This window comes from Bufo gargarizans, chromosome 5, assembly GCF_014858855.1.
Source record: "Bufo gargarizans isolate SCDJY-AF-19 chromosome 5, ASM1485885v1, whole genome shotgun sequence".
Classification (NCBI taxonomy): Eukaryota; Metazoa; Chordata; class Amphibia; order Anura; family Bufonidae; genus Bufo; species Bufo gargarizans.
In genome coordinates this window covers 271692276-271706992 of record NC_058084.1, presented here as the reverse complement: position 1 = coordinate 271706992, position 14717 = coordinate 271692276, and the positions used below count along the sequence as shown (strand labels likewise).

At 44.7% G+C, this 14717-nt stretch overlaps 1 protein-coding gene across 3 annotated transcripts in view; it reads left to right on the top strand.

Moving 5' to 3' along the window:
* Window positions 1–14717, top strand: part of ABITRAM (actin binding transcription modulator) — a 46360-nt gene that overhangs the window by 6761 nt on the left and 24882 nt on the right. For all 3 annotated transcript variants that reach the window (XM_044293172.1, XM_044293171.1, XM_044293170.1), the window contains exons 3-4: window positions 8418–8469; window positions 11193–11322. In XM_044293172.1, coding sequence (XP_044149107.1) covers window positions 8418–8469; window positions 11193–11322 — 182 coding nt within the window. The remainder of the gene's footprint in view (window positions 1–8417; window positions 8470–11192; window positions 11323–14717) is intronic.

Below are 14717 nucleotides of genomic sequence, written 5' to 3'. Positions count from 1 at the left end.
CTCTGCCTTCCTGCGGTTGAGTCCAAAGCTGGGCAGAGGATGACAATGGAGCTGCATCTCGTCCCTGTCAGCAGGGGCCTGTATCTCTCCTCATAGTGTCGGGTCCCCCTTCCCTACATTGAGGAAGCTGACCCCGCGCCGCATGCTGACTCCCTGTAGAAAAGCCTTAGTGCTGCACTCTGCTTCAGACTGGCAGGAGGCTGAAGGGGCGGAGCTTGGACCACACGCGCACTGCGATGACGTCAGATGCCGCTCTGGGCATTTAGAAGATGCGGTGGAACACGACTGGGCCTCCCTCTGAGTGTCTCCAAGCTCCAGATGTCTGTTCCTGATGCCCCTGTAGTCCAGATGTAATCTTCTGAAGCCCCCTCGGCTACTCCAACCGTGAGTTCCCCTGTGGGGAGAAAAAAATGGTGTATCATACTGACCTGCTATACTTGTCTATTGATACCTGGTTACTCCTCTCTTATAGGGAGTAAAAGAGCCCAGAACTAAAACTAAAGTCCCTAGGGGTGCGACTTGTAGCAAGAGGCCTCCAGAAAATCGCAAAAAGACTCAGTTTGCATCAATGATCTTGTAAAGGAGGAGCAACCATCCATACTCATGGAAGTCAAATCCTTGATTCAGAGCAAAATAAAGTCCTCCCTTGCCTCTCTCAGATCTGTCCCTCCAACACCACCGAAAAAAAAAACCTCAGGTCTGTTCCATCCTCTCTGACAGAATGTAGATATTGACGCTCTGTCTGAGGGAGAAATTGTGGAATATAGTAAGAAATACTTCTTCTCATCTGAGGACATGGAGGAATTATTGGGCGCTGTCAGAGCAACCATGGGCATTGAGGAGGTGCAAAACCACGATCTGTCTAGGATGAAATGTCCGTGGGACTTAGAGCCAAAAAAGTATTTCCAGTGAACGAAAACATAAAAGATATGATCCTGGATGAATGGACGAATCCTGGGGGTATCCAAGGAATTCAGGAATAGGCTATTTGATACGGCTGATGTTAAATTGTTTAATGACACCCCAAAAATGTACGTCCAGGTGGCAAAGGTAGTCAAAAATACCTCCCTCCCATTTGAGGACTCGTCACAATTACAAGACCAAATGAAAAGGAAGCCCGACTCGCTTCTAAAAAGATCCTGGGAGGCGTCTATGTTTGGTATAAAAACAAACATGGCTGCGATGTCGGTAGCTAGGTCCATGTATTTCAGGCTTAATGAGTTGGAAAACCATATTAAAAATAAAACCCAAGAGAGGAAATATTAAACTCTATTTCACTCCTTAAATCAGCCGCTGCATTCTTGGCGGATGCCTCACCTGAGTCTGAGGTTCGCCACCAAGGATGCTGCTCTCTCCAATTTAGCTAGAAGGGCATTGTGGGTGAAAGCATGGGGAGGGGATAGCTTGCCTTTTGAGGTTCTATGTTCTATCGTTTTTCCTGGGAATACATTTTTGGACCCATGCTAGACTCCATCCTTGAAAAAGCAGCAGACAAAAAAAGGGTTTCCGGAAGAAAGTAAAAAGAAGCCCTTTCCTTCCTTTAATACCCAGACTAGATCCTATAGGGGCAAAGGGAAGTCGGGTAGGTGGTGTTACCAGAAAGGGGGGAAAAAGGCAGAGCATTCCTTTTCAACCCCGCAGAATAAGCAAGCAAATAAGCAATGACGCCAGAGTAGGGGGGAGACTGAGGAATTTTCTGTCCCGTTGGGAAACCGTGACCAAAAATCCGAGGGCCTTAGACATCTTAGGAAATGGCTACCAACTCCCTCTAAAAAAGTTAAGATTAACATCTCACAGCCAAAAGACTCTAGAAAATATCTGGCAGTGGGTCCTAAAACTTAGATTCAGGAGTGGTGGCAAAAGTCCCCAGTGCGGAAATAGGAAGGGGTTACTACTTAAATTTATTCCTGGTTCAGAAACCAGACTGTTCCTTCTGCACTATTATAAATCTAAAGGGACTAAACAAAGCTGTCACATACAGAAAATTCAAGATGGAATAAATAGCAACCATCATTCCTTTGATCAAAACCTCAGATTTGCCCTAGTAGACAACTCGGGAGGAGTAAAGCACTTCCAGTTCACTGCGTTACCCTTTGGAATTTCCTCTGCTCCAAGGGTATTCCCTAAGCTCTTAGTGGAAATGATATCCCCCTCAGAGCAGAAGGAATAAAAGTATTTCCGTACCTAGACTATTTCCTAGTTCTGGGGTAGACAACCAGCCTTACCAACGACCTAATATGCAGGTTCTCAGACTTGGCTGGATAATAAACCTAAAGAAATCCTGCACAGTTCCATCCACCAGAATGACATTTTTTGGGAGTGATTCTGGATTCAGTTTCCCAGATAACATCCCTCCCTCAGGAGAAAATGGAACCTTTTTGTTTTGCCTATAAAGGATTTTAACGCCAGTCTCAGTGCTCCATCCGCAGTGCGATCAGCCTCTTGGGAATGATGACCTCCTGTATAACCGCAGTATCCTGGTCCCAAGCTCATACCAGGGTAGCCCAGTCTTGGATCCTAAAGAATTTGGACAAGAGGCAGTCCTCTAGAAAAAAGAATCTCCATCCCCGACCGCGTAAGATCAGATTTGAACTGGTGGACGGAAAACAAAAACTTGCTAAGAGGTGTACCCTGTATAAAAAATCCAGAAATGCAAATATATACAGATGAAAGTGGCACAGGATGGGGAGCAAAGGTAGGCTCACTAATCTACCAGGGCACTTGGTCGGTCAACATAAAAATTAAATCATCAAACCACATAGAACTGAGGGCTATCTGGGAGGTTCTGAAGGCGTCACAGGACAAGGTATCCGGAAGACACCTAATTCTTTCAGACAAACGTAACAGCAGTCGCATATTTAAAACATCAGGGGGGCACAGGATCCCCAGGCTTAAAAGATCTTGCAGAAAAAATATTCTTCTGGGCAGAAAGAAATGTTCCATCCATCACAGCTATCCATTTAAAAGGTACAGAAAATTATACAGGCGGACTTCCTCAGCAGGAAGACCATAGATCCAGGAGAATGGGCCCTAAACTCAGAGGTATTCCATCAGATCACCAGGAAATGGGGGACCCCCCAGATAGACCTGTTTGCGTCAAAGTAAAATGCAAAAGTTCATCCTTTCTGCTCCCTAAACCCCAGGGAGAACATTTGGGCATTGGATGCATTCTCAATTAGGTGGACTTGGGATCTAGCCTATGCCTTTCCCCCTTGAGTGCTAGTACCCAGAGTACTGCAAAAAATAAGATCGGACCCAGTAACAGTAATCCTAGTGGTTCCATACTGGACAAAAAGAAATTGGTTCCCAGTACTTAAAGGAACTAGCTCTGGAAGAACCCTGGAAAATTCCCCCACTGGGGAACATCCTTTCTCGGGGTCCAATCTTTCTTCAGAATCCAGGACGGTTCAAATTATCAGCCTGGATCCTGAGCATGAGGTCTTAAAAAGCAGAGGGCTGTCTGAAACGGTTATAAATGCCCTCAAATCTAGCAGGAAAAAATTCACCTCTGCGATATAGCTTAAAATCTGGAAGAAGTATTATAGCTGGCTAGGCCAGAACCCTCCTGTAGATTCTGCCCAAAGCATTGAGAAAATACTTTATTTTCTTCAAAAGGGATAGGATCTGGGCCTGACACGAAGTACACTTAAAGTGCAGGTCTCAGCCTTGGGGGCATGCTATGATACAGACGTGGCCAGCCATAAGTGGATAAGGAGGTTTTATAAGAGCTGCCTCTAGGTTAAAGAGGACCTTTCACTAGAATAAAACATCTAAACTAACTATACAGACACGGAGAGCGCACCTGCACCTACTGTTATACCTGGGCGCCGCTCCGCTCTCCCGGTATAGGCTCCGGTATCTTCATAGTTGGGCTCCACCCAGGGGAACCTGCTGGCATCTCCTTCTCCCATGCTGTAGCGCTGGCCAATCGCAGTGCTCAGCTCATAGCCTGAGAGAGAAAAAAGCCTCTCAGGCTATGAGCTGAGCGCTGCGATTGGCCAGTGCTACAGCATGGGAGGAGATGCTGGCAGGTTTCACTGGGTGGAGCCTAACCTATGAAGATACCGGAGGCTATACCGGCAGAACGGCGCGGCGCCCAGGTATAACCGTAAGTGCAGGGAGATCCCTGGGCGCTGCTCTCCATGTCTGTATAGTTTAGATTGTTTTATTCTAGTGAAAGGTCCTCTTTAAGGCCCATTGAGGACTCCTCAATGGGACTTGAACTTGGTCCTGAAAGGACTTACAAAAATCTCAATTTTTAATTTTTTTTTCCTATTCAGGATATTTCACTTAAACACCTGTCATTAAAAGCAGCCTTCCTAGTAGCCATAACTTCGGCTAGATGGTTGGGCGAGATCCAGGCGCTATCCTGCCGTGAACCATACCTCACTGTCTTTCCAGATAGAATAGTATTACGTTTGGATCCTGGTTTCTTGCCGAAGGTCGTATCGGACTTTCTAAGAGATCAGGAAATTGTCCTTCCATCTTTTCCCAGGGATTTATCAGATCCATCACACGATCAGTTCCAGCTCCTGGATGTTTGGGATACTATCATACAGTGTCTAGCAGCAACAAAGGAATTTGGGAAGGAAGACAATCTTCTTGTTCAATACGCAGGTTCAAGCAAGGGGGAAAAAAAGCATCCATTGGATGATGGATTAAATCTACTATTGCTTGTTGCTATCAAATATCAGGTCTAAACAGCCCTACAAATATAAGAGCCCACTCTACAAGAGCTATGGCTTCTTTGTGGGCAGAAAAAGGGGGTGTCTCCGACAAAATTTGTAAAGCGCCCACCTGGTCAAGTATAAATACCTTTCGGACATTACCGCATTAATATTTCTGCTTCTGTTGACTTAACCTTCGGTCAGAAGGTTCTGCAAGCAGTTGCCCACCCTATTAAGTAATCTGGTAGAGCTGTCATGGTGGACGAAATGGAAAAACCGTAATTAGACTTACCGGTAATTCTGTTTCCTTGAGTCCACAATGACAGCCCAGATTGCCTGGTTGAGGGAAGTCTAGAAAAGCTGGGATGGGAGATAAAACTAGAAAAACCCAGTTTATACCCAAGCCAGAGAGCAGTTTCCTAGGAATGATTTTGGAATCCAGTTCCCAGAAGTGCCTGCTACCCCTGCAAAAAGCTTTACTAATCAGATCAAAAGTCCAGCTTCTTCACTCATCTGTCAGAGCCCATGTTGGTACTGGGTCTCATGACAGCCACTATTCCAGGGGTGGAATGGGCCCAGTAGCATTCAAGGCTTCTTCAGATCCTGCAGGATTGGGACGAAGTCTCCCTTCTCTCTATCTTCCCAGACCCTAGATTCCTTGGGGTGGTGGATGGATCAAAAAATGTAGAAAGAGGCGTTCCTTGGACCACGGAGCCAGTTCTCCACTTAACCACAGATGCAAGCCCATCCGAAAGGGTAGCCTGTGTGGGGTCCCTGCTTTTGCAGGGGAATTGCTACAACAAATCTCCATTCGCACAATTTCAGGGAACTGGATACAATCAGGATAGCCTTAGTACAGAGTCTCCCGGCCATCAGAGGCAGGAACGTAAGGGTCTATTCAGACAACAGGACAGCAGTGGCCCATATCAGCCGGTAGGGAGGTACAAGGGAGGTAATGTCTCACTCATCAGATTATCAGCCTAGCAGAAGGTTCTCTATTATCTCTTTCTGCAGTACATCTAAGGGGTTCAGACAACGTGAAAGCAGACTTCCTCAGTTGTCGTCATCGACTATACCAAGGAGAGTGGTCCCTAGATCAGGGGGTTTTCAATCGAGCGGCAGCATTATGGGGAACTCCAGAGATGGATCTCTTTGCCACCAGGTCAAACAGAAAGGTAGAGGTCTTTTCCCTTTCTCCGGAGGAGCATCTGAGAGCAGTGGATGCACTGGCCCAGTCTTGGAAGCAGGGCCTTCTGTATGCCTTTCCCCCGCTAAAATTGCTATCAAGGGTCCTCAAGAAAATCCGAGAGGAGGAGGCCACGGTAATAGTTATAGCTCCCTTTTGGCCGAGAAGGGTGTGGTTTTCCTGGCTCCCCAAAATGGCGATAGCAACACCATGGGTGCTTCCAGAATATCCAGGAGCTGCTGTCCAATTTTTCACCCAGATATGAAGAATTTGCACCTGACTGCCTGGTTGAGAGGTAGATTTTAAAGAAAAGCGGTCTCTGAGGATGTGGTAAACACTATGGCCAGTCAGAAGGTCACTTCAGAGATCTACCTTAGAGTTTGGAGGACCTTTATCAGATTTGCCAAAAAAAACTGCTAGAAGCTCTTGACATCCCGCTCGTATTAGATTTCCTACAGGCGGGATGGAACAAAGGAGGTACCTTGGGAAATGGCTTTTTACAGTACAAATTAATTTATGAAGTTATTGCGCGAAGTCTCGCTAGACTTCGCAAAGCAATAACTTTGGCTCATCTGAGCCAATAGATTCTAATACTGTAAGGAACTCCTGATCTACAGTATTAGAATAAAGTTTTATATGAATCTACTTCGGATGTTTCATCTGAAGTCGATCCGCTCATCCCTAATCTTAATGCTGTATGGAGACGGGTCTCCATACAGCATTAAAATGACGTTTTGAGCAAATAGACTTTGGATCTTGGATCTGACGTCCAATTCACACCACACTCCTCTGCTCCACTGCAGCCAATGACTGGCTTCAGCAGTGACGTGTCCACAAGATACACATCACCACTTAAGCCAGTTATTGGCTGCAATAGAGTAGATGATCATGTCCACGCAGGGGACCAATTAAACAAGCCACGGACCAGAAGATATACACACTAGAGCGTCAGGGTGCAGGCAACTATGGCTCTTTCCATAGTAGAGGCAGGCTGCCTCTACTTTAATGCAATCTTGCTGCTCTGTTCAGTAGTTCTGAGATGACTGCAGGCATGCCCAGTAGGGAACTTCCTTCTAGAAGAGGAACTTACTAATGAGTATGTGCAGTACAGTTTCAGACATTGTAACTAAGGGCCTTGGAGAAGCATGAAGATACCTAGTATAAGGACAGGAGAGGTGAGAACTTATCTTATCACTCTAGAACCCCTTTTTTTTTTTTTTTATAAATAAGGGCCTTAGCTTGATAGAACATAATAAAAAAAAAATATATATATATATATATATATATATATATAATCTCTATCATTTGTAAACTTTTGTAACGTCATTATTACAGAATATTAATAGCTAATACAAATCAGTACAGTTCTAACGCCTGACTGCACCCAAAACTAGCTTTAACTCCGACTTAATCAGTAAGGGTTCACATACAGTATGCATTCTATATTCCATTATCCCGCTCTGTTATAACAGTTATAATGGAATTTAAAGGAGTTCACCAGGAATAAAGAAAATGAAAGTATATAAATATTACTTCATTATAAATAAATTCCCAAATATGTTTCATTAGTTATAATGGCTCGTTTTCACTGGGGAGCAATCATTAGGAGAAATAAAATGGCCGCCATCCTATTAGTACACACAGAACCTGTCATAATCACACAGGAGGACAAGTTACTTCAGAACCCTGCGCTAAAGAGCTGCCTCATCCTCCTCTCTGCTCTACTTGTCAGATTATAATCCTGAATACAGCTGATAAGCTCTTCAGCTGAATCTGTGGGAATGGAGGTCATGAGGTACGGAAAGGATGGACAGGACAGACTGGTAATGTAGGCTGCATACAGGCTGCATTGAACTGACAGTTCGTCTAAGATCAAGCCTCTGTAGCTGGCAGGATCCAAGGCCGTTTTAAGTAAGCATTCACATCTAAAGGGTTAATATTCAATCACTGATGCTGGCGGATACTGCTGGGCTGCTGATTGATCAAGTTCAGCTTTCGTGCCTGCTCATACAGCGTACTTTACATGTACAGCGAGTGTCGGGAACTTGCTTCCTGCTGCGTCGTACATATAAGGTGCATGTCAGGAAGGGGTTAACCTTATAAAATTTTGGTAGTTTGTTGTTAGGCATTTGATACATAAGTTTGATATATTAAGTGTAGTATGTTGTATATGTGGACTTTTTTATTTCTTCCTCACATGGTGCATACCACATTGATTGGCACCCCAGTATTAATATTTTGTAGTGCCTGCCACCACTTTTAATATTAGTAAGTCAGCAGAGCTGAAGCTGCATTTACATGCAGCAGTCATCTCTGTATGGGGACAGGCATTGCCTACAGCGATCACTTGTTTCCATACGGATTCGCTGTTTGCTGCCAGCAGATTGCTGTATATGTAGGTAGTGTGCTGCATAAAACGTGATAAAAAAGGAGTGTTTGCTCGTTCATTGTGATTGGTGGCACATTTATACCAGACGATTTTTATTGCTCAATCCTTGGTACCTACTGTATATAAGGGCCTTTAGTGTTATGCTTTGGTTTAATTGGCATTCTTTCTATTACAGATGTAAAGGGCCAGCTTAATGAAGACTTCTGCATACTGCAGCATTCAAACCGGTAAATCCAACAAATTGAAAAGAAGCTTTAAAAAGCAATGCCAATGAATGGATTTTATGGCATATCCTTAATGCTATGAATGCCTGATTGAAGGGTGCATAACAACGAGTTCATATACTGCTGAACAGTTCCATTTGCAGTTTATGATTATTGTATTGTCTAGATTTGCAAAAAGGAGGCCGAGTATTAACAAGGCAAAGGTGGGAGGCTCCTGCTGCAGATAGTCGTCATGCAGGCAGACACAGGATACTGAGGAGTAGTAGGGCTGATCTTCTGGAATACCAGAAGATCTTCTGGTCTGGACGTTCTTTATGCGCGACTGAACCGATCTTCACCAAATTTGGCACACAGGTACATCAGGTGTCCGGGAAGGTTTTAGTATGGGTCTCTGCTCTCTAGGACTTGCCGTACTGGAGAGATTCCCCAAAAAATGACCTGCATTAGCCAATAGAAGCTTGCAGGTCCTACTCCAGGTTGCCATAACAACTGATCACAGGTTTTAGTAGTTCGCAGGTCCTTAAATATTCAGTCATGACATATGACGGCACAACTACACTTCTACATGCATGGGCCACTATTAAACGGACGGCTGCTGTGGAGATCACGGTTATGGGGGGGATACTGTTATCTTTTTACGACATACAGAAACATGACATGAAATGGCAGTCTTTCTGCTAGTATGTATACGTGTTGTTTTTTTTTTTGTTTTTTTTTATCTATATTTTTTTTAAAAATATTTTGCAATGGCCTCAAAACTTCCCCCCACTGTGACGCAGAAGGCCCCTGGGTCCCCATCAGCTGGCTTGGCTGTGTAAGCCTTTGCATTCCTGAGCCACTGTATCTTTTAAAGGGGTTGTCTTACTTCAGCAAATGGACTTTATTATGTAGATAAAGTTAATTCAATCAACTTACTAATATATTGTTATCACATTATCCACTGCTTATTTCCATGGTTACGACCCCCCTGAAATCTATCGGTGGTGGTCGTGCTTGCACACTATAGGAAAAAGCACCAGCCTATGTGTGCTCCCATGATCCCAGACACCAGAGAGGCTGACCCTTTTTTTCCTATATTGTGCAAGCACAGCCACAACTAATAGATTGCAGAGTGGTCGTAACTATGGAAACAAGCAGTGTGTATGTGACGGAAAAATGAATCCAGCCAGCAAAGGAGGCACTATGGGCAATCGGAGAATATACAGCCAGGTCCATAAATATTGGGACATCAACACAATTCTAACATTTTTGGCTCTATACACTACCACAATGGATTTGAAACAGGACCCTCCTAGGCATTGACCCTGGGTGCCTGGCTGTGTGTAACAGCCGGGCACTCAGCGCTGTCACCATGTCTGCAGACATGGTGACAGTTTACTGCCATGACGAGTATACTCGCCATGGAGCGCTAAGTAGCAGTGCTCCAGGATGAGTATACTCGTCATAGGTCCTTAACGTGTTAATTTTAATTTGAGGGTATTTACATCCAAATCAGGTGAACGGTGTAGGAATTACAACAGTTTGCATATGTGCCTCCCACTTGTTAAGGGACCCAAAGTAGTAGGACAGTTGGCTTCGCAGCTGTTCCATGGCCAGGTATGTTATATTCCCTTATTACCCCAATTGCAATGAGCAGATAAAAGGTCCAGAGTTCATTTCATGTGTGCTATTTGCATTTGGAATCTGTTGCTGTCAACTCTCAAGATGAGATCCAAAGAGCTGTCGCTATCAGTGAAGCAAGCCATCATTAGGATGGAAAAAAACCAAAACAAACCCATCAGAGAGATGGCAAAAAACATTAGGGGTGGCCAAAACAACAGTTTGGAACATCCTTAAAAAGAAGGAACGCACCGGTGAGATCCGGAAGACCATGGAAAATAACTGTTGTATGACCGAAGAATTCTTTCCCTGGTAAAGAAAACACCCTTCACAACAGTTGGCTAGATCAAGAACACTCTCCAGGAGGTAGGTGTGTGTGTGTCAAAGTCAACAATCAAGAGAAGACTGAATACAGCGGGTTCACCACAAGATGTAAACCATTGGTGAGCCTCAAAAACAGGCCAGATTAGAGTTTGCCAAACATCTAAAAAAGCCTTCACAGCTCTGGAACATCATCCTATGGACAGATGAGACCAAGATCAACTTGTACCAGAGTGATGGGAAGAGAAGAGTATGGAGAAGGAAAGGACCTGCTCATGATCCCAAGCATACCACCTCATCAGTGAAGCATGGTGGTGGTGTCATAGCGTCGGCATGTATGTAAAAAGGGACAACCATTTCAAGGAAGTAATTGCTGTTTTGGTTCATGCACACAACATGGCCCATGTGTCGGCTTACCTGAACTTACTGTATCATAGAAATTTATGATGCAGTACAATAGACCTACCAGTAGGAATTGACTGCATCATAAATCAGTGAGACTGGGTCAGAGGAGCCGCCATTAATGCTGAGGCAGCAGGCAATCTAATAGATAAGGAATGCTCCTTTTTAATGTCATGGCATTTCACACCATTGCCCCAGCCTGAAAAATCCCTTTAAACATCAGTGCGTATAAACAGATATTTATGGATAAGAATGTGTGCTGGGAAATTCAAGGTTATGGTATTTTCTTTGGTCAACAGTGACCAAAAAAAAGCTTAAATACCTAATATTTGGCATGCCTGTCCTGTATTTTTATCTATGAACTTCCAGCTCTATTAATTTTTTTCCCTTTTTATCTGTTTTAGAATCTGTGTAGTTACTCTGGCAGAATGCCATCCAGTTCTTCAAAGTGGCAAAAATATTTCTAGTATTAGTTACCAAATCAGTGCTAACTGCAGCAGACTACAGAACAAAGTATCGGGGAAGTCCAAAAGAGTAAGTGTCATTTCATGTGCAAATATGTTCATATCTGTATTATTGTAATTGTGCTTATTACTATAGGGTTCATGGATGATGTCGGGCTACGACACACTGCACATTCTGTGCATGCACTGGGAAAACTCCCTGGTCCTTCTGTCTGTGGGAATTTATGCCCATTTATACAGAAGAGCCTTTGAGCCTTTATCAGACAAGAGTGTCTGGCTCACAATCTGTTCTAGTTTATCCCAAATGTTTGATAGGGTTGAGGCCTGGGCTCTGTGTGGTCCAGTCAAGTTCTTCCACACCAAACCCACTCAAACATGCACTTATGGACCATTTTGTGCCCTGGGGTGCAGTTATGCTGGAACAATAAAGGACCTTCCCCATACTGTTCCCACAAGATTGGAAGTGTACAAATGTCCAAAATAGCTTGGTATGCTGAAGCATTAAGATTTCTATTCATTGGGACTAAGGGGACTAGGCTAGGAAAAAAAGCATAGGATTATCTGTCCTTTACCAAACATTAGTTGGCACAGTGTGTAGTCAAGCAGGTAACATTCTCCTGGCAAAACCCAGACTCGTCCACCAGACTTTTATGATTAGGCGTACAGAAGCTGTAAAATGATATACAAGAAAGGGCACCATAGGGTAGTAGGTTCCAGATAAAGATATTGGTGGATAGAATGAGAAATGGAGGCTCACCTTAGGTGGCTGTGCTAAGCATAGGCACAACACTATTGTTGATGTATAAAAAAAACTAAAGTTGTCCAGTCGCCGGGTATGCAGCCAAAGCATCAGATTCTTCAGGAGAAGCAGCCCAGTCTCTCCAAAGACGGGTTAATAGCAGTGTGATAGGTCTTCACTTTTAGGCGGAAAATCACTGGTCAGGACAGATGTAAGTATGGTGAATAGTTCTTCTTTAATGGAAAATGCTCATCCGGTAAAACAAATAAATCAATGCGTTTCGGGGTTACTTGGGCCACCTTCATCAGGTTAAAAATATTAATTTGTTTTAGTCCACCAGACTGTCAGTAATTCGTCACTCCACAGAACATGTTTCCACTGCTCCAGAATACAGTGACGGCTTGCATTACAGCACTCCATCTCATGCTTGCCATGGTCCTTGGTGATGTAAGATTTGCATGCAGCTGGTCGGCCATGGAAACCAATGCCATAAAGCTTCTATTGTGTGCTGATATTAATACTAGATGGTTGGACCTCTGCAGTTAGTCAGCAGATCTTTGGGGACTTTTATGCACCTCAGCACTCGGTGACCCCGCTCTGTAACTTTACGTGGTCTACCACTTCATGGTGAAATTGCCGTGGTTCCTAAACATCTTCCACTTTGCAATAATACCAATCCCAGCTGCTCGTGGAATGTATAGGAGGGAAGATATATCATGAACAGCCTATTACAGTATCACTCTTGAATTCAGTGAGCTCTTTAGACCAACCGATTCTTTCACAAATGTTTATAAAAACATACTGCATGGCTAGGGGCTGGATTTTATACACCTGTGGCAGTGGGACTGAACGAAACGCCTGAATTCAATGATGAAGGCTACTCTCACATCTGTGTTGTTAATTCAAGTTTTGAGATCTGGCACACAACGCTCCAAGCGCTCCACGTGTCAGCACGCAGCAGACGTGCCTCTACTCCAGCTGTCAGCATCCAGACTTAAAAAAGGGGTCATAAACCCCGAAACGCACTCTCTGAATAAACTGAAACCCAGTTGTGACCTGTGCGCCCTGTGTTTTCCTCACGCTCGCTTGACCTCTATAGTCCAGTGGCTCTCCAGTACTATTGTCCACCCAACCGGCGGTCTGGCTCCCGCCTAAGCTTATTGGACAAGTCCGGCAGCACCAACCAGCAATTAAATTCATCGGGCCTTCATTGTGGTTGTGCCCAATTTGGTGCAACTTAAATAGGTGCGCAAATTATGTCTCCTATTGTGAGGATACCATTATTTGACTTATTCTCCCTATGAGCGCCTTTCTCTTCCTTTTTGCCATTATTTGCAGTTTTGAGATCTGGCAGAAGATTTCAAAACTCAGTTAAACGGATCAGTTCCATTTAATACATCTAGAATGCTGTTTTGGCTGGATCCGGTTTCATTAAATCAAAACTGAACAAATAATTGTAAGTCCCTGGTAGCCGGATCCTTTGTTTTCGCTAACAAAAAAACTGATCCAGCACCATTGACTTACATTGATTTTCATGACTGATCTGCTTTATTCTGTTTCGCAAAACTGCAGCTTGCAGTGGTTGTGTCCAGCACCAAAACGGAACAGATGCATACTTATGCACCCTGATCAGTTTTTCCCATATCATCACCATGACGGCCACAAGGAGATTGACCCATGACCTCTGTGGGGGCAGGAAACAGAGAAGAGGTTAAATTGCCCCCTCCCACCACCGCACCTCAGTGTTCCTGTCCCCACTGTGGCCAGGGTCAGAGAAGAGTCTCCCTGCGGCGGCAGGGAGATGAAGATAGGATTTTGTTTTATTATTTTTTCTGTCTCCAGGGGCCTCCTGGGTTACCTGAGGCTCGTCGGAGCTCCCCCAGTCCGCCGGCGGCCGCGTGCTCATGCTGGGCTGGGGGGTATTGGGAGGACTCTCTCCGGCTGGTCTGGAGCCTGCTCCCGGGCCGCAATCTTCCTCCTCCTCCTCCCCTGTGGGTCGGGCTGGTAGCGGCCGGCGTGTGCGCACGCCGACGTCGGTGATGTCACTTCCGGGTTCGGCGCAACCCGGAAGTAAAGCGCAGGAGCAGAGCAGTTTGAATAAAAGGCGGGAGCTGCCATAGGACGCTGATCTGAGGTCTGTGAGTACTGCAGCTGCATTTTACTTTACAGAAATGTCAGGTCCTGAGGTACAAACTGTTATGGAGCTGGATGCTCCCCCTCTGCCTCCTGTAAGTATCCCTCTGGGGGTCCGCTTGTCTTATGGCACGATATTCATTTTTTTTCTAAAGCCTTATTTCTGATACCGCTATTTCCATATCTGTTTCAGGCTAAAGAGGCGCAAAAAAAGTTTAAAAAACCTCCTCGCTGCATCTCTTGTGCAAGGAAACTGCCTGACGAATATGGAAAGAAGCTTTGTAAAGCATGTATTTCTGATGTAATCCAGCAGGAACAATCGTCCCTTATGGAAAATATCAGATCGGTGGTTCAGGAAGAAATTCGGGCCGCTAGAGTTGCTCCGTCTGATCCCCAGGACGAGCCTTCTCGCAAGCGTCCGCGTTCCAGGATTATTTCCTCCGGATCCGAGGATGCAGGCGATAAAGCTTCTACTTCCACGCAGTGGGAGGATGATCCATCTCTCTCTGAGGGGGAAATATACAAAAATAATAGGAAGTTTTATTTTTCCTCGGAGGAGATGAATGACTTGCTAAAGGCAGTCAGAGCGACAA